The 20708-nt window shown below is 39.2% G+C and overlaps 1 protein-coding gene across 3 annotated transcripts in view; it reads left to right on the top strand.

Moving 5' to 3' along the window:
* Window positions 1–20708, top strand: part of LOC131039553 (uncharacterized) — a 183683-nt gene that overhangs the window by 81809 nt on the left and 81166 nt on the right. For all 3 annotated transcript variants that reach the window (XM_057972342.2, XM_057972343.2, XM_057972341.2), the window contains exon 6: window positions 17286–17364. In XM_057972342.2, coding sequence (XP_057828325.2) covers window positions 17286–17364 — 79 coding nt within the window. The remainder of the gene's footprint in view (window positions 1–17285; window positions 17365–20708) is intronic.

Here is a 20708-nt window from a genome sequence, read left to right as displayed (position 1 = left end):
ACAATTGAAAGAATTCAACATTCCTCATGAGATTATCAATGCAGAGCAGAGAGAGTGAAAAGAAAAGCTCCAAATACGAGTTATGATGAACCCTTCTCTGTTTAAAGCTAAGAAAAAGAAACACAGCGAACAACAAAGCCAATTGACAGTTTTTTCCCAATAAAATATGCTCAGAAATAGCAGGTTATTTGGTATAAAATAATATGCACCTGAGATCGCCATTAATGGTGGAAAGATCTGCAGATTTTCGTTCTTAGAAGACAGCAGTATGGTGGCCAAAGAGGACAGTGCCCAGTTCACAAAAAAAGGGAAAATATCGCCCAGAAATCAGAAAATAAAGCCAACATATCAGTCATGGCGTCTTAAAAATGCAACCAAAAGTGATAGTTTCAAGCCCAATTTGAGCTCTAAACTGTATCATGGCGGCTCCTCCAAACCCTTGCACAAAAAATCAACAATGGCGGTACCCCTAATATGCATAGAGATCAGAAAATCGTTTCCAGAAATTTGCAAAACATTCAGAATGTGGCATGTACCTATGGCGGCCTGAGTGCTTGGTTTCGAAACTCGAAATCCCTCAAGGTATTCCTCATGGCGGCACTTGTGCAACACCTAATTGAAATTTTGCCTTGCATTTACTGCATTTTTTCCAGAAATGCCCTTCATTCTCGCCCAAACCCTCATGGCGGCTACTTCATGACAGAGTTTTCCAGCAGCAGAGAAGGATAGAAAATATCGCATGAAGAGAGGAAATGCCTTTTAGGTTTTTCAATTTTCCTAAATATGCATCGATGGCTTAAGGCATTTGTTTTGCCTTGTCTTTTATTTATTTTTCAAACTCCAAATGCCACGCAAAGATGCCTAGGGGGTCATTTCTTTTTACATTCCCCTTGTATATCCTTATTAAGTGATTTGTTAATATCACTTAATAAGTGTTTTGTAATGACTAATGTTTATTAAGTGATATTAACAAATTACTTAATAAATATATCTTTTATAAAGATTTTAGGCATGGTTTGTAAAATTAAAAATAATTCATTAAAGAATTTTAAATCTTTTACTTAAATAAATATTTGTTGCATTTCATTTTTATATTTAAAGGTCATCAAATTTAATAAATATAGTAAGGAAAATATTTATTTAAAGTGATTAATTTAAAAACACTTTAATAAATATATTTTCTTATTACGTTTATTGATTTAATAAAATAAAGATAATAAAATAACTTATTAAAGTGATTTAAATTATTAATCACTTTAAATAAATAACTTTATTATCTTTATTTTATTAAATCTTGACTTTAAATATTAAAAGGGAAATTAAATAAATATTCAATTAAGTAAAAGATTTTAAAATCACTTTATAGGATTATTTTTCATTTTTATTTGATAAAGTCAAAAGGGAGATATTTTTTGCATTAATGAAGGCTTGTAGGCCTGTCAGTGATATTTTGGGGCCATTTATGGTGCTTTTAAGAGCTTTTATAGTTGCAGCATGGGTTGGCTTGACTTTTGGCCCAACCTTTCCCCTTCAGACTTGTTTCAGGTCTTTCCAAGTGGGTTTTTTGGTTCTGCTCGCCCAAGAGGAGGTGGATTATTGTATTCATTATCTGCTTTTTGAAAAGCATATATGGAGCAGGACTTCATTATTTCAAGGGTTCTTACCTTTTGCTTCTTGTAGACTGTAATTTTTTGAGTTCTCTTTGCAGAAAGAAAGGAGTTTGTAACAAGTTTCAGAGAGTTTTGATAAGCTTTGTAACACCTTTTGACAGTAATACATATTTTGCCTTCTCAGATTTCTTGTTTTTGTGTGCTTAGTGCTAATGCAGTTTCAAGTGATGTCTTTTATCCTTGTGATTGTGTTGCTGTTAGCACCTTTATGCAAGAGTTTTTCTAATTATTTGCAGGTCATAGGTTGTGCTAGTTGTAAGAGTAACTTCAGTTTGTGAGAAAACATCTTTTCTCCTGCTGAGATTATTATTTTTACATCCTTCTTATGAAGTGTTGATGCAGAGGTTATGAATTTTCTGAGTTGTGCAAGGTTTCTTTTATTACTGGTTATTTTCGTGTGTTAATCAGTTTGTCAAGGTTTTCAGGTATTCATTCTGGTGTATACACCGATAAGCCAAAGGGTACGATCAAGTAATGTCTTGATCAAAGACATGACCGGTCAAGGCATTGCTTGATCCTCCCTGCTTGCATATACATATCAATCGACATTTGTGAGGACATCGAAATCAATAAATGCTTCTCTCACCTGCCATAGAAAAGAAGATAGTTAGATTTATAATATAAATAGATAATACATAGATCAAGAAACTATAAACTAGAATATAACTTGCATATTGAATTTAGAATTGAACATTATTTACATGGTATCAGAGCTATAGTTAAATCGAGCTTGAGGCTGTTCAATTTTGTGGAAAATTCAAACAAGCATATATTCAACATCAAAATTCTTCTAATGGCTAGCGCTATCAGATGATTCTAAAAGAAAATAAAGTCGAATCATTTGTAAAAACTGAAACTGTAGAACCAGAGACTGAACCTGACAAAACAACTTGGAGAGAGGGAAATGAAAAGGCCATCAAAATCATAGTTGATGGGGTGAGAAATAATATTATGCCCATCATGAGGAAACATGAAACAACCTATATGTTCAAAGCACTTGAAGATGCATTTGAGATATCTAATGCTAGTAGAACCTTGGCTTTAAAAAGAGAAATAAATCACATAGCCATGATCAAAGGAGAATTAGTCAATGCCTACTTCATGTGAATATCAGCCCTAAGGGATGAACTGGCAACTCTTGGATATGAGATCCAAAGCAAAGAATTAACACTCATTGCTTTAGATGGGTTGCCTAGTATATGGGAAACATTCGTCCAAGGCATCAGTGCGAGGGATGAATTTTCATGACTGTTTCCAAGAGGAATCAAGGCAAAATAAGAAAGGGATCAAGCAAAAGAATATAGATGAAGATCTCCAAGTTCTAATTACAAACTCAAACAAGAAAAGCAAGCAGAAACAATTTAGAAAGAGAAAAGGTCGTCACGGCAAGAACACCTTCAAAAAGGACCTTTCACAGATTCAATGTTACAAATGTGACAAATTTGGGCACTATGTTGCCAAATGTCCAGAAAGAGCCAAACAAGAAGCCACATTTGCCAAAACAGGAAAATCTAAAAGGGAAGAAGACCTCGAGAAGTACGTACTCTATTCAACACTCACAAACCAAGCATCAAACAAAATTAACTCCTCGGTGATCGAAAGTGGCTCATCCAGACACATTATAGGATTCAGAGAAGTGCTAGAGTCCATGAAAGAGGAAAATGATGAGGAAGTAACTATCAGAGATGACTCCACACATCCAATCAGAGGAGTTGGAACTTGCACCATCAAACTAAAGTCAGGTGTATCATTACAACTTAAAGGAGTACTATATGTCCTAGGCATCAAGAGAAACCTAGTCTCAATATCAACACTGGAGGACAATGGATACAGAGTGACCTTCATGGACAATAGAGTATTGGCTTGGCCAAAGAATTCATCCATCAAGAAAGCTAAAACTATTGGTCAAAGACAAGGCTACTTGTATGAGCTATGCACAAAGCCCAACTTAGTCCTAATCCATGAAACTACAGATGCTAATGAAGTCTGGCATAGAAGACTAGGCCACCTGAATTTTAGAGCTTTATCATCAATGGGAGACCTTGTCACAAGCCTACCCAAGTTAAAGCAATATCATTCAGGGGCATGCAAAGGATGTGCCCTAGGTAAAAATACTAAGGGTGCTTTTCAAAATAGTACTAGGAAAACAAGTAAAATTTTAGAGTTAGTTCATTCTGATGTATGTGACCCATGTCCGTACCTTCTTTGGGTGGATTTTTGTATTATGTAATATTTGTTGATGACTACTCGAAGAAAACTTGGATCTACTTTCTGAAATGTAAAGAATCAGAAGAGATCCTCAATAGGTTTAAAGAATTCAAATCACTAACAGAGAACTACTCAAGAAATAAAATTAAAACCCTAAGAACTGATAATGGGGGGGAATACACATCAGAATTATTTAAAGATTTTTGTAAAAATTCAGGGATTAAGAGGGAGTTAACAATACCTTATAATCCTCAACAAAATGGGGTAGCTGAGAGGAAAAATAGGACAATCGTTGAAGCTGCCAAAGCTATGATTCTTGATCAGAATCTAAATGTCAATCTTTGGGCAGAAGCAACTTCCACTGCTGTATATATTCAAAACAGATGTCCTCACTCCTATCTTGAAGATAAGACCCCTGAGGAAGTCTTTATTAAATCAAAACCAGATATCAACCACCTTAGGATATTTTGATGCCCTGTCTATATTCATGTACCTAGGGAGAAAAGATTAAAATTAGAGCCTTCTGGAAAAAGGGGAATCCTTGTAGGATATAGTGAAACCTCCAAGGCCTACAGGATCTATATACCTGGTCAAAAGAATATTGAACTAAGTAGGGATGTGATCTTTGGAGAAGACTTAGCCCTCAAAAGAGCCCAAAGCTCACTAGAGCCTGAGGTCTATATCCCTACCCCTAGCATAGATGAAGATCCTACTCTTGAGCTTCATAGGGAGAATCTTGAGGAAACTATAGGTAAAACTCAAAACCCACCTAGAGAAAACCTCAAGAAAAGACTACTATGGGCCACCAAAATTGTAGCAGATGCTTAGAAGTTTGTTGCTCCTTTAGGAACCTTCAGGGAAAGCAAAAGGCCTAATAAATTCACTAGTTATGTTTCCTTTATGAATGATCTCTCTAAAGCCGAACCAAACAATGTATTAGATGCACTTGAACATCAAGTATGGAAGGATGCCATGTTTGAAGAGTATCAGTGTCATGTCCCCTCTTTAGCTTTGTCTAGCAGAGACATGTGAGTCAGCTTATTATGGGGTCTTGTAGGCTGATTGCGATGGATAGAGACTCAGTGTGGTTATACAGTGTCTGGGACTTGGTGTTTTGGCAATAGTTGATCAGTTTGGAGCAGTTCCTTATTTTTAGGAGACAGTTCCTACATTTATGGAGGATATCCCTACTATTTAGGGGGTTATGACCATACCCAGGGTTGGGTCTCCTTGAGATTATTCCTTGGGTTTAGTTTCAGAGGATTTGGGTTTGTTTCCTAGTTTCTAGGAGCATCCCTAGATTTTAGGGATGAGACTGCCAGTGGATCCCTGATTTCCGACTTCAGTCACAGACAGGTGGCAGGTTAACTTTTTGGTTTGTGGTGTCATTTGTGCAGTTTGCAGCTATTTGGGTTATATTTTTAATATTTCCTAAGTTAGCGTTTTTTATTTAAATAAGGCTATGTTTATAGCCATTTTGGAGTAATAAGGGGTTTTTGGCCTCATCTGGATGCGTATCCCTTGGTGTAATAGCTCGTTGGAAAGGTCTTGGACTTTTCTAAATATTTCTCTGTTGCCTTAGACCCTTTCTGTGAACGGATTTCTTTATATTTGAAAAAGGGTCATTTTCTAGGCACTTGGCAACTTAAAATGAGAAATATAACATTTTAACCCTAAACGCCCCATTGAGTCACTTTTAGAGTTCGAGCTAAGTGGGAAGGTGTTATAAGGAAGTTGAGACCTAATTCTCATTATCTTTTACATATTTTACATCTTGGATTTGAGATTTGGCTCTCGAAGAGCTTTTCAGCATCTGGGACGCCAACCCCAATGCCTTGCCTGTTTGGGACCTATCCCCCAATATAGTGGTTTGGATTTGCTTGCAACTATTAGCATCTTGGAGATTGTACTACATTCTTTCTGGATGTTCAGCGATTCTGATAGAGTTTAGCGTGGGGTTTGGGGTTTCTAACCAGTTGGGTGTACTTGGCAGCCGTACGATTGTACCTGGCAGCCACTTTCTTTCCCATGTGTAGCACTTGGTGGGTTGGAATCTTGCTTCAGCTTCATTCTTGGTTATGTTACTCTTTCAGCATTCAGGTTGGAATTATTCATGATTGTAATCTTCCTGAAATTATTGGAAATCTTCATCTGGTCAAATATTTGATTTTATATTCAGAAATCTGCCTTGAATCGAATTTGTTTTGGCTGTATATGAACTTCATTTTCAGTACTTTGTTCATGTACTTGTACTTCATTTATTACTTGTTGAAAAATCATCAAAATACAAAAAGAATCCAACCCTTCTGCAACTTCTGTCTATTTCTGAAGGAAAATATTAATAAGCGGGAAAAATCAATTTAAATTAATAAAAATTACAGCAGATTAGCAAAAGGGATCCATCAGGGATCTTTCAGTGGTATCAGAGCTCTCATCCTGCCAGCCTGTAGGGTTTGTGTGGAATTTTCACACTAGGGTTACATTTCATTCTATGCTTCCGGGTAGAGAGGAGATACACAAGTATTATACACGCAGGGTAGCTCAACAGTAGCGTGAGATTGGAATTGAACAGGTACCCAGCATGGTAGATGAACAAGGGGGTGCTAGACAGAACCGGGTTGAGGATGAAGAACGGGAGATGATGAGAACTCTCATCACTACACAGCCCAGGATAGTCCAAACACTTGACAGATTACAGGAAACCTTGGCACGAATGGAGTTGGATAGAAATAGGGGCAGACATGGGCGGCGCAGATCAGTTTCAGTGGCAAGCAGTTAGCATAGCCATCAGTCCCATTCATCAGTTGGGGGCTCCCTTCATTCCTCTAGGCGGGAACGCCATCGTACACCTGCTACAGATAGACCTTTGCTTCCTCAGTTTGTACCAGGTGAACAACCAGCACAGGAAGATCCACCAGAGGTTGGGTTCCAGGAGTCAGTTTTGGCAGCCACAGCTGAGTGGAGAGCCCTACCCCTAGAGGTTAGGGATGTTTTCCCTCTTCCCCAGTATTGTGCACAGCGTAGAGATACAGCTAGGTTCAGAGGAGATCGAGGTTATAGACCACCACAACAGCAAAACTATGACCTCAATAGAGCTACTCGGAAGATCACATTGGCTACATATGATGGCTCTGGTGATACGAGTGCACGAGCTTGGGTACACAAGCTGGACATATATCTATTCTTGAGGCCCATGCCTGAGCGTGAGGCTATTCAGTTTGCTGTGTTGCATTTAGACGGGATTGCCTATGATTGGTGGCACCATGGATCGGTCACCCAGGATCACGCCTTGGTACGTTCCTATGCCGAGTTCATTGAACGACTCATTACACGGTTTGACCGTAAGGATATAGAGCTCTACTATAGAGAGTTGGCACATCTTAGACAGACTGGGCATGCAGAAGTTTATATTAATGAGTTCTAGCGTATTGGGGTTGTGGTACCTGATATGCCCCAGAGGCGAAGTGTGATGTTATTTATTGAGGGGTTGTAGGATAGACTGAAGGGATTGGTATGTGCTTTCCAACCGGCCACTCTTAAGGAGGCCATTGATGTGACATTGAGACTGGATACCGTTCCCACTTCTTATCATGTAGATAAGAAGTCATTCAGGGACTCTCGGCCTGCAAAGAAGGCCAATACTTCACAGAATAAAGGAGGGTCATCATCTAGACCCCCTTGGATGAATCAGGAGACGAGGAACGAATTGAGAAGGAAAAAGTTATGCTTTTCCTGTAAGGAACCCTGGGAACCAGGACACTGTCGTATGGGTAAAGGAAAGGTTCATTTGATTGAGGTGACATCTGAGTTAGGGGATGAGGAGGCACCCGACACTGACACTGACGATAGCATGGAGGATGTTGAGCAGGTGCAGACACAGTTGGAGTTAGATATCCCTGAGCCTTTGGCGACCGCCAAAGTAACTATGGCTACCCTCTCCAGTTATCCTAAATTTCATGCCTTTAGATTGAAAGGTACACTGAAGGGCAAGTGGGTCATGAGCTTGGTAGACACAGGTGCCACGCATAACTTTATTGATCAAAAGTTAGTGGAGAGGCGTGGATTACAATATGAGGAGTTTGGTGGTTTTGGAGTGAAGGTGGCAGATGGTGCAGTTTTGGGCTGTACTAAACGGATTCCACAACTTAGTATTCAGATGGGGGATTATACTCTGACCGATGATTTTTATGTGCTTCCATTAGAGGATTATGATGTGGTCTTGGGCATGTAGTGGTTATAGGGTATTGGGCATTACATTATTGATCACCACCGTATGCAGTTAGAGTTCCTTTCTGGGGGGAAGAAGACTATCTTGAGGGTAGCTTCAGATGGTGGACCTAAGGAGGTGTCTTCTCATATTATTAGACATAATGATGTGATTTGGGCTACACATTGTTTGGTGAAGTCCAAAACACCTACACCTCAGGATGGTAGGGTATTTCATGTTGATATTCAGTCAGTGATGGACCGTCATGGGAGAGTATTTGGTGACATACCTTCTGGAGTGCCTCCAGATAGGGGTTTTGAGCATGGTATAGAGATGGAGGATGGAGTGAAGCCAGTGATTACCACCCCATATCGTCATCCTCGAGCCTATAAGGATGAAATTGAGAAGACTATTCATGAGTTGCTGGATATGGGTTTCATTCGGCCTAGTTCTAGCCCCTTTGCTTCTTTTGTAGTGCTTGTTAAGAAGAAGGATGGGACTCTACGGATGTGTATAGATTACAGAGCCTTGAACAAGAAGACAATCAAGAACAGATACCCTATTCCACGCATTGATGAGTTGTTGGATGAGCTTCATGGAGCTATCTACTTCTCTAAGATTGATCTTCGTTCAGGTTGCCATCAGATACGTGTACGAGCAGAGGATGTACACTTGTCACTATGGGAACTATGAGTTTTTGGTAATGCCTTTTGGCCTTACCAATGCACCGGCCACTTTCCAGTCCTGTATGAACCATATCTTCAACAAGCAGTTGAGGAAGTCGGTTCTAGTGTTCTTTGATGACATATTGATTTATAGTCGTACTTGGGAGGACCATCTTAGACATGTTGAGGAGGTACTTAGCATTATGGAGAGCCAGTCTCTATTTGCTAAGTTATCCAAATGTGAGTTTGGACTTAGGGAGGTTTTATATTTGGGCCATGTGATCAGTGCTGATGGGGTGAAGGTGCATGAGGAGAAGATTTAGGCGATTCGAGATTGGCCTTGCCCTCAGAACATTACTGAGTTACGTGGGTTCCTTGGTCTATGTGTGTATTACAGAAGATTTGTGAGAGGTTTCTCTCAGTTGGCAGCACCTTTGACAAACCTCACAAAGAAAGGGGTGTTCAGATGGATAGAACAAGCACAGGGAGTCTTTGATAGACTCAAGGAGGTCATGAGCACTTGTCCAGTTTTGGCATTACCTGATTTCTCGCAGCCATTTGTCCTAGAATGTGATGCTTCAGGTCTGGGCATAGGAGTTGTGCTGATGCAGAACAGACATCCCATTGCCTATGAGAGCAGGAAGCTGCGAGATAATGAGAGGTTGTACTCTACCTATGATAAGGAAATGTTGGCTATTATGCATGCTTTAGCCAAATTCAGACAGTATCTTGTTGGCAACAAATTTGTGGTAAGAACCGACCACAATAGTTTGAAATATTTCCTAGATCAGACAGAGCTCAATGATCGACAGCAAAAATGGGTGAGCAAGATTCAGGCTTATGATTTCAATATCGAATTCATAAAGGGGAAGAATAATACTGTGGTTGATGCACTTTCTAGGAAACCATCACTTGCTGCCCTATGTTCGTTGAGCGAGATTTCAGCAGATTGGAAGGCTCAACTTTTGTTTGAGTATTCCAAAAATCAGCATGCTTGTGAGATCATGGATGGTTTGATAGTGGACGACATATACAGTGTGATAGGTGATATTATCTATTACAAGGGCAGGGTTTATCTTGTTCCGGGTTCATAGTTGAAGGAACAAATTTTGCATGCTTTCCATGATACTCCTACGGCAGTACATCTAGGGTATGTTAAGACTTATAGAATGGTTTGAGAGAGATTCTCTTGGAAGGGTCTCAAAGATGATGTTTTGCGGCATGTCCGTGAGTGTATGATTTGTCAGCAGAACAAGTCGGAGCATACTTATCCTGCTGGGTTGTTATAGCCCTTGCCTATGCCGGAACAAAAGTGGACTGGGATTTCTATGGACTTCATTACAGGTCTACCTCAGGTGCAAGGGAAGGATTGTATCTATGTGGTCGTGGATAGGCTAACAAAATACGCCCACTTCTTTCCCATTGCAGTTGATTTTACAGCATCTTAGGTGGCTGAGCTATTTTTCAGAGAGGTGTTTAGACTCCATGGTCTTTCCAAGACCATAGTGAGTGACAGGGACAACAGATTCATGAGTTCCTTTTGGCAGGAACTTTTCAGGCTAGCAGGCACTGAGTTGACACCTAGTACTAGTTACCACCCTCAAATAGATGGACAGACCGAAATAGTCAATAAGTGGGTTTGCGTAACTATGTGTCAGGGAAGCAGAAAGCATGGGTATGTTGGTTGTATTTGGGCGAGTATTGTTATAATACTACGCACCATATGTCCATTGGTATGACGCCTTTCAGAGCTCTCTACGGCTATGAGGCATTATCCTTCATTGATTTAGCTCTGAGTGACAGTAGAGTTCCTTTGGCTCAGGATTGGTTACAGGAGAATCAGGATATCATGAGATCTCTCAGGGAGAATTTACAGCATGCACAGAATCAGCGAAAGATATACGCTGATCGGCATAGGATTGAGAGAGCAGTTGAGGTGGATGACATGGTTTTCTTGCGCTTACAGCCATACCGGCAAAGCACCCTTAAAGGGGGGGGGGGAGCTGAGAAGCTCAAACCACGTTTTATGGACCATACCGGGTACTCAGGCGAGTTGGAGAGGTTGCTTATGAGGTTGAGTTACCACCAAGCAGTAAAATTCATAATGTGTTTCATGTATCTTGCCTGAAAAAAGGCCCTTGGATAGCATATTACAGTTTCACCCGATTTGCCTCCCATGGACAAGGAAGGTAAATTGACTTTGATTCTTGAGGAGATTCTTGAGGTGAGGGAACAGCGGTTGAGAAGCAGGGTGATTCGTGAGTATTTGGTACGTTGGAAAAATCTTCCCATAGAGGATGCCACTTGGGAGGGTGAGGCCATTTTACAACATCCAACATTATAGTTGCTTGTGGGCAAGCATCTTCAAGAGGGGAGGACTGTCATGTCCCCTCTTTAGCTCTGTCTAGCAGAGACATGTGAGTCAGCTTATTATGGGGTCTTGTAGGCTGACAACGATGGATAGAGACTCAGTGTGGTTATACAGTGTTTGGGACTTGGTGTTCTGGCAGTAGTTAATCAGTTTGGAGCAATTCCTTATTTTTAGGAGACAGTTCCTACATTTATGGAGGATATCCCTACTATTTAGGGGGTTATGACCATACCCAGGGTTGGGTCTCCTTGAGATTATTCCTTGGGTTCAGTTTCAGAGGATTTGGGTTTGTTTCCTAGTTTCTAGGAGCATCCCTAGATTTTAGGGATGAGACTGCCAATGGATCCTTGATTTCCGATTTCAGTCACAGACAGGTGGCAGGTTGACTTTCTGGTTCGTGGTGTCATTTGTGCAGTTTGCAGCTATTTGGGTTAAATTTTTAATATTTCCTAAGTTAGCGTTTTTTATTTAAATAAGGCTATATTTATAGCCATTTTGGAGTAATGAGGGGTTTTTGGCCTCATCTGGATGCGTATCCCTTGGTGTAATAGCTCGTTGGTGTAATAGCTCGTTGGAAAGGTCTTGGACTTTTCTAAATATTCCTCTTTTGTCTCAGACCCTTTCGGTGAACGGATTTCTTTATATTTGAAAAAGGGTCATTTTCTAGGCACTTGGCAACTTAAAATGAGAAATATAACATTTTAACCTTAAACACCCCATTGAGTCACTTTTAGGGTTCGAGCTAAGTGGGAAGATGTTATAAGGAAGTTGAGACCTAATTCTCATTATCTTTTACACATTTTACATCTTGGATTTGAGATTTGGCTCTCGAAGAGCTTTTCAGCATCTGGGACGCCAACCCCAATGCCTTGCATGTTTGGGACCTAGCTCCCAATATAGTGGTTTGGATTTGCTTGCAACTATTAGCATCTTGGAGATTGTACGGCAGTCTTTCTGGAGGTTCAGCGATTCTGATAGAGTTCAGCGTGGGTTTTGGGGTTTCTAACCAGTTGGGTGTACTTGGCAGCCGTACAACTGTACCTAGCAGCCACTTTCTTTCCCACGTGCAGCACTTGGTGGGCTGGAATCTTGCTTTAGCTTCATTCCTGGTTATGTTACTCTTTCAGCATTCAGGTTGGGATTATTTATGATTGCAATCTTCCTGAAATTATTGGAAATCTTCATCTGGTCAAATATTTGATTTTATATTCAGAAATCTGCCTTGAATCGAATTTGTTTTGGCTGTATATGAACTTCATTTTCAGTACTTTGTTCATGTACTTGTACTTCATTTATTACTTGTTGAAAAATCATCAAAATACAAAAAGAATCCAACCCTTCTGCAACTTCTTTCTATTTCTGAAAGAAAATATTAATAAGTAGGAAAAATCAATTTAAATTAATAAAAATTACAGCAGATTAGCAAAAGGGATCCATCAGGGATCTTTCAATCAGTTCATTATGAAAAATGATGTTTTTGAGATTGTTCCTAGGCCAACTAAGAAATCTGTTGTTTCATCTAAATGTCTTTTCAAGATCAAACATGCTGCAGATGGCAGTATTGAAAAACACAAGGCCAGATTTGTAGCTAGAGGGTTCTCACAAAGGGAAGGACTAGATTATGAAGAAACAGGTGCACCTGTTGCCAGATATACATCAGTAAGAGCTGTACTAGCCATTGCAGCAACAAAGGGGTGGAAGATACATCAGATGGATGTTAAGACAACATTTCTAAATGGTGAGATCTAAGAAGAAGTCTACCTAGAGCAACCTGAAGGGTTTGAAATTCATGATGTAGAGTCTCATATGTGTAGACTCAAGAAAGCTCTATATGGGCTTAAACAGGCTCCCACGGCCTGGTATGAAAGAATTGACACCTATCTCTTAGGACTAGGCTTCTCTAAGAATGATGCAGATCTTAATCTCTACTACAAAAGAAATAAAGGTGATATGCTAATATTGATTTTATATGTTGATGACTTATTAATCACAGGAAATGATCACTTTATAGATCAATGCAAGAAAGATCTATCCAACGAATTTGATATGAAGGACTCGAGACTCCTTCATTACTTCCTAGGATTGGAAGTATGGCAAAATTCTAACAACATTATACTAAACCAAGGAAAGTATACCTTGGACATTTTGAAGAGTTTCAAAATGCTAAACTATAGGCCCATGACCTCTCCTATGGAAACCAATTTACATAAACTTAAAGAAGCAGCAGCAGAGTCACAACCCACTGATCCTACTCAATACAGACAGATGATTGGGTCCCTGATGTACTTGGTAAATACAAGGCTCGATATCTCTTATGCAGTTAATGCTCCAAGTCAGTTTATGTGTGAACCTAAGGAGATACACCTGGTTGCAGTAAAACACATTATGAGATACTTACAAGGTACTCTAAACCTTTGTATCAAATATGAGAAAGTTGATATAGACCTACATGGATTTACAAATCCGGATTGGGCTGGAAGTGTGACTGACAGAAAAAGCACTTCAGGGTGTTGCTTCAGTCTAGGTTCAACCATGATATCTTGGATCAGTAGAATGCAGTTTTTTGTAGCTCAAAGCTCCACCGAGGTTGAATATATTGCAGCTTCTATGGGTGCCCGAGAGGCAGTATGGCTTAGGAAGTTGCTTGTGGGGTTGTTTGGAGAGCCTATGAAACCCACTGTTATACATTGTGACAATCAAAGCTGCATAAAACTATCAGTAAATCCAGTGTTTGATGACAGATCCAAGTATATTGAGATTCCATACCAGTATGTGCGAGATATGGTAGACAAGAATGTGATCCAATTAGAATATGTTTGTACAGGAGATTAAACTGCAGATATTTTGACCAAACCTCTTTCCAGAGTGAAGGTTGATCACTTCAGAAAAGGTTTAGGTATGATAGAAAGGTAATTTGCTTTGTAATCTGTATTCGCATATCAATAAGATGTTTAATGTGTAAACTTCTTTGTCATGATAGGACATTTTGGATTTTATCCCCTGGGTTCATATCTAAGAGGTGAGGATCTCTCAAGATAATGAACACTTGCATGTAGACATTATAAGGTGACGATCTTATGATGTCCAAACCAGTTATCATGTTGGATCTCTGGTGTGTCATGGATGGGCCATGATTGTGTTGTGGTAAAACATTTGTATAAGATGTTAGTGTACATACCACAACTTGGATAAGATGAGAATTTAATCTTTCTCATATGATTATCCTTAAGTATTTCATGTTTAGGCAATACTGATATCACATGCTTAGGTGATATCCTGTCATCACAAGATTGATGTGATGGACATTTGTATCACGTGTTTAGGTGATACTTCATATCATGTGATTAGGTGATATGATTTTCTAGAGAGTCAGATTGTGCAAAGAATACTCACCATCATTTGAATTGTGATGCTTGATATATTGTTTTTCATTTATCTTACCTAGCTAAGAGGGAGTGTTAAGGCATGATAGCTTCGGTAAGATAAATGATTGGATGAGAGATAAATGAAGTCTCTCATTCAATCATTTATCCTTTCGATAAATTATGATGAAAAACTTCAAGCTATTAATGCTTCATTTGATGACCATTCTTCATTTGTATATGTTCAATCTACTTAGTTCAATCAATGCTTAACTATCGATAATCATCTTATAGCATACCGATTAATATTGGTTTATATTCTAATGTATGAATCCCGATTAATATCGGTTATCTTATTAACTGTGATCATCGATTATTAATCGGGCTAACCAATGTATTCCAATTTATATCGTTTAATATATTTAACAGTGAACAATAATGATTATCGGATTAACTAATAAACACTGATTGGTAATTGGGTGGCAAGGTAAATACACACCGATTGTAATCGGGCTGTTAAGTTAAGTATACACCGATTGGTATCGGTTTGTTAAACGTACAGCGATTGTAATTACAGCTATAAGCCAAAGGGTACGATCAAGTAATGTCTTGATCGGTCATGTCTAAAAGACATGACCGGTCAAGGTATTGCTTGATCCTCCCTGCTTGCTATACATATCAATCAGCATTTGTGAGAAGGACATCGAAATGAATAAATGCTCCTCTCACCTGCCATAGAAAAGAAGATAGTCAGATTTATCATATAAATAGATAATACATAGATTAAGAAACTATAAACTAGAATATAACTTGCATATTGAATTGAGAATTGAACATCACTGACAGTGATAAATGTCTTATAAAGTATGCCTCAAAAGGGGATGCCTAGGCAAGGGGGACACAAAGTGATTTTAGAAGTTATATTGAAGGTCTTTGTAGGGAAAATATTATATTTTAATTTTGTGTTGCCCTCATTTTTCCTGCCAACTTTATAAATTGGAATTTGGGCTCTCATTCTTTCATTCTGCTTGTGCACACACAATGAAATGATGTTGGAATGAATTTGGAGAGTTCTTCTATGGATTGTTGAGGATGTAAAACTCTCCACAATTGCTTTGGTTTCGATGGTGCAATATCCACCTTAGCTGGTTATTGCTTTCAGTTTGAGTTTCAGTGATTTTGGCTTGAAGTTTAGAGACAAAAATTTGTAGAAGATGAAGATTTATGAAGCATTTGTTGCAGGAGGATCCATGGTGGTAGGAGACCAAAATTTGAATTTGGCATACTCAACCTCAAATTAAGAGTATTCCTTCTTGGGGCATAGATTCTAGGAGTTACAACTTGTGGAATTTCAGCAGCAATTTGTTGGAATTGAAGCCTAAAATTGACTGAACCTGAATTAGATATTGTGCTTCGAAGTGGAGTCCCTACAGATTGCACGCAGCTCGTGGTCCAGAGTGATTGCTTATGCTTGCGCTTCCCACCACAAGCATCATTGATAATACTTGCCAGGGACAGGTTCCAGGTTGCACTTGTAAATCTGACTGACTTGGTTAGGGTGAGACAGGTAGAGTTGAATCGGGAGCTGATTAGAAGTTAGACAAGTGAACTCAGATATTCTGTAAGTTGTCCTGGACAAATGTACTAAAAGAGTGATTCAACGAATTTGCAGAAATATATTATCAGAATTGTTGAATATTCTGTCTTTTATTGGACCAATTGTCAATTTCCTGGACTGATAGTAATCTGAGTTATTGCCTCTGATTAGATATTCTTAAGAATATTGTTACAAATCTGTTACTTCATAAGCATATTATTACAAATCTGTTGCTCCAGAAGCTGGTATCTTTCATGAAATAAAGTGACTGGGCCCAACTTAAAATATTATTTATTAATTTTTTCCCTGATTTTATCCCTTGGTCTATGAGAAATAAGGAATAGGCAACAAGTCCTCAATTAATTCTTTTAATTCTAAGAACGGGGAATGACAACAGAACCCTTTGGTCCTCAATTAATTCTTTTAATTCTAAGAAAGGGGAATGACAACAGAACCCTTACCAAAGCAAATGCTTTTGGTAATTTCACATCAATGCATCATATGATGATTTATAGACTCCCAAATGATTGGAGTCTATCCCAAAGAGAACAATTTACTAACACAATCAGCTTTTCATAACATAAACACATATTGGTTGAGATAATCTCAATAACAAGATGGTTTATCATTCCCAATCAGTTTTTCCCAAATTAAAAATTGATGATTTAGGTATATTTCCAAATTAGTTGTGTACAATATTACTTGCAATTCCTGTTTGCAAACGGTGCATCTGTGTTCAAATCATTCATTTTTATGGTTCCCTATGTTATTGTTTTGCTTGCATTGCCAATCATTGTATTGAGATTGCTTTCACGATCTTCTATAGGTGATCTAGCATGCTTCCATGTTTGGATGCTATCTATAACCTCAGTTAATCTATTACCCTACTATGTAAGGTAATGTATATTATTACCATGGATGATTTTCCTTAGCTTAAGCATGCTTATAATCCCATCATGCAATTCTTTTGTTATTTCACTGAAATAGCATGAATTTCTCTTATTGGACATTATGTTTTCAGGATTATTTCTTATTTGATTCTGTATTCTTTACTTGTCTGGGTTTTATCAGTTTGGGTTCTCCTCCACTTTATCTGGTTTTATTGCTTCCAAGATCTATATTAAGATATTTTTTCTTTTGTTGATGTGGTTTCTCTTAGTGATCTTGACTACTGATCTTTTTAATAACTTCTTATGATGTCTTAGTGATGAGGGAGCTAGAGAGCATGTTTTGGAGATAACCCTACCTTCAAAGTATCCTCAAGTTGAACCTGCGGTTTCTTCGGTGAGTCTGATTTTTTGATTTGAAAGTCTATTGTGCATGTAAAATTAATGATACTTGGTACTAGTCACCAATGCATGAAATACATGGTGGCATTCTTATGTCTATTGCTATTTGATAAGAGTCAAAACAACATCTTGAAATCTAATCACCAATGCATGAAATACATGGGGGCATTCTTATTTCCATTGCTATTACTTGTTCCATAGGATAATTGTGCATATTATCTGATTAATATCAATTATATTGTTTTGGGCCAAGAATTCTACAATCATTTCGAAACCCGTAGAGATTTAAGGAAATTATAGGCACACCATTGGTGTGGAGTTTACACCAGGAATGTATAGTTTGAATAGTTTTCAACAAAAGTTAAGAAATCTATGGTCAAATGAATTAACCATTTGGGTCTCGCATGCCACCATATAGTGTCAGACCTAGAACCAAAGAAATGATAGAAATGAAAAAGTTGAACATGATAGTCCCACACATTTATGGCATTGATCTATCTAGCTATGACATTTACATTTCATCATTTTGAATGATAAAACAAGTTTTATATTTCAAAAAGAGGTGAGTGATGCTGCAATTGAACCTAACTAGCTCAATGTTCCTCTAAAGTATGGACTACCATTACTTAATAGAACCACCTTGATCTATTTATTCACATGGAACATCAAGCACTTGATTACGAGACATAAGGGAATTGTTATTTTCTTCCAATAAAGTTGACTCCAATAGTGCGAATCAACATTTTAAGGAGCAACTTGCAATTTTGGATGTGTTTAATGGTTATACCAGAGTATCAAAACTCGCCGCAAGTCAGGTGAGTGTCTCGAGGTGAGTCAAGTGAAGCTCGACGAGTTTTGGTAGCTTGTGACTCGAAGTTCGTGAGTTTTTCGCATAACTCGCATGAGAGTCATGCGAGTTATGGACAAACTCGCCAAGTCCGAGCTCCAAGACTCGCGCCGCGGCAGGTCACGTTTTGACTCGACCAGACAGATTTTGGACATTGACTCCTCTCCGATCACTCTAGCGGAGATCGATCCAGAGTTTGAGTGGATCACTAAGTCTATCGATCCCGTCTTCACTGAGGAGGACCATGAGTGGGTTGACCAGGCAGACAGAGAGGCTGAGGCTGTGGCTATGGCAAAGGAGGAGGATAGAGCACGCTCCGGCACAGGCACAACTGATGTTGATCATTGTGGTACCTCACAGGCGGAGACTATGGCTACTCAGTCATCCAGGATCTACCTTAGACGCCTTTGTAGGAGGTAGACAAACTACTCTGAGGCTGAGGTTGAGGATGAGCTAGAGCTAGAGCTTGAGCCATAGACTTGTTTTTGTTTACAGTTACATATATGTTTGGGAACATTTGATGTCATGGATTTTATATACATTTGACAACATTTATAACTCTATATATCTATGTTTTCTATTTCCTTCAGCTACAATTTAGATTTCTACGCATGTGATGGATGTATGTGTTGGCATTGTGTTGTCATTGATGTCAACTGATATAGAAGGACAACCGGTATGGGAATATTGTTGATATGCAGTCATTGATGTCAACAAGTGTTGCAGGTCACCGGTAAGGAAGAGAATGTCATTCAGATGAATGACCATTGGAGTCACCAGTGCACAAGTTAGTGTTTGACTTGTGTTGAAGATATGGACAGGTTACCGGTATAGTCTATCACCAGTAAGGAAAGGGTGTCAACTGATAAGTGTTGTGTTGACAGTGAGTAGTTGCCAACTGACAAGCTTATGATCTGTGTACAAGTAGGATGAGCAAGGTGCTTGAGCTGTTGTTTGTGATGAAGAGGCAAAATGTTACCTAAATCACATCAACACAGGAGGAGAAGGATGTACAGGTCACCGGTATGCTGTGTGGATGCAGAACAACAGGGCTCCCACCGGATAAAGATGCAATCACCATGTGAAGAGATGACTGACAATGAATGTGCCCACACCGGATCACATGTGCTTGTTTGAAGATATGCTGCACCAACAGGGAAGCCACATGAGTGCATTGCAGGATGCAAAAGACAAGGATTCACTACCACCGGTGAGCTTATCTCCTATTATGGATAGTGTGCATCATAGTTCTATGAGATAAGGAAGAAGGGGTAAAGGCAGGTGTTTGATGGCTCACAATGGATCTACTGGTGAATCAAAGGAATGCCTCAAGTGCATGAAATCAGGGATATGCACTAGACTGATAGAGAAGGCATGTTGAGGTATCGGGACAGGTAAATAAGTGATGGGTTTGTCATCTTGACCAACCGGTTGAGATGATGTCTGGTCTAATAATGAAGAAGGAAAGACTGAGCAGCTATAGATAGAGAGTGTAACCGGCATGCAGATGCCTCAGATGGAAATAGTTGAAGGATGATGACATGGTGTCATCAAGAGTGTATACGGGTATGTATGTCCACCTGAAATGCTAACAAAGTGCAAATGCAGAAGACTCCCATCTGATGAAGATGTGCATAAGGAAGGTTAGCAAGAGTGCTGACCAGTTGAGTGTTCCACCGGAAGAGAAGTAGAGTGCAAGATTGAAAGCAGACCGGTTAAGTGTTTAATCGGCAGGGATAGTAACCCGGTAGAGGAACTTGGTAATGGAGTTGGTCGGTGATCCAATCCATACCGACACAGATGTTCAAACCAAGGTGGATGCCGACATAGTTGCCACGTGGAGATGAAGTGGCATGCATGCACAGGTCGGTGTGTTGAGTCGGTGAAGTGTCAGGCGACGAGGTAGCTGGCGATAGGTCGACATTTATGTTGACTGCGAGATTCACGGGATGCACAACAGAGGTTTGCGGCTCGAGGTCAATGGACAACAGAGATTCAACATAAATTATTTGAGTAGATCGAGGAAGGTGAAGGAAACCGCAAAACCAATTGTGGTGATCAACTAAGAAATCCATTGACAGGTTAAAAGAAGATTGCTAAAAATAGAAGGCGTGTTCTAGAAGGCACGAAAATGGCGGGGTTGATTGATGAGTTACAGTTCATCAATCCAGGCTATCAGATCGGATGAGATCTGATTGGGTTTGGTTTGTCTCGAGGTTGATGAGAAAACCCTAACCGCCTGAAATTTGAATTGGCTTTTGGCAGGAAAACCAGGTTATAAAATGCAAGCCAAAATCGTTATATCCTGCCGTTGGATGAGAGAGTGTTGCTGCATGTTAGAAGAATCAGTTAAGTGCTCAACAAGAAGAAGAAGAAGAGACTAAGTGTGAGGAAGAACAAGGTTGAAGTGTTCAACCGACAATAGTGAGGCAACCGGTAGTCAGCCATTGAGTCTGACAGAGGAGCAAATCGGTAGTGACAAAACCGACAGA

Source organism: Cryptomeria japonica, chromosome 5 (assembly GCF_030272615.1).
Source record: "Cryptomeria japonica chromosome 5, Sugi_1.0, whole genome shotgun sequence".
NCBI lineage: Eukaryota > Viridiplantae > Streptophyta > Pinopsida > Cupressales > Cupressaceae > Cryptomeria > Cryptomeria japonica.
The sequence above is the reverse complement of the archived record's forward strand: the minus strand, read 5'-3'. Positions and strand labels throughout refer to the sequence as shown.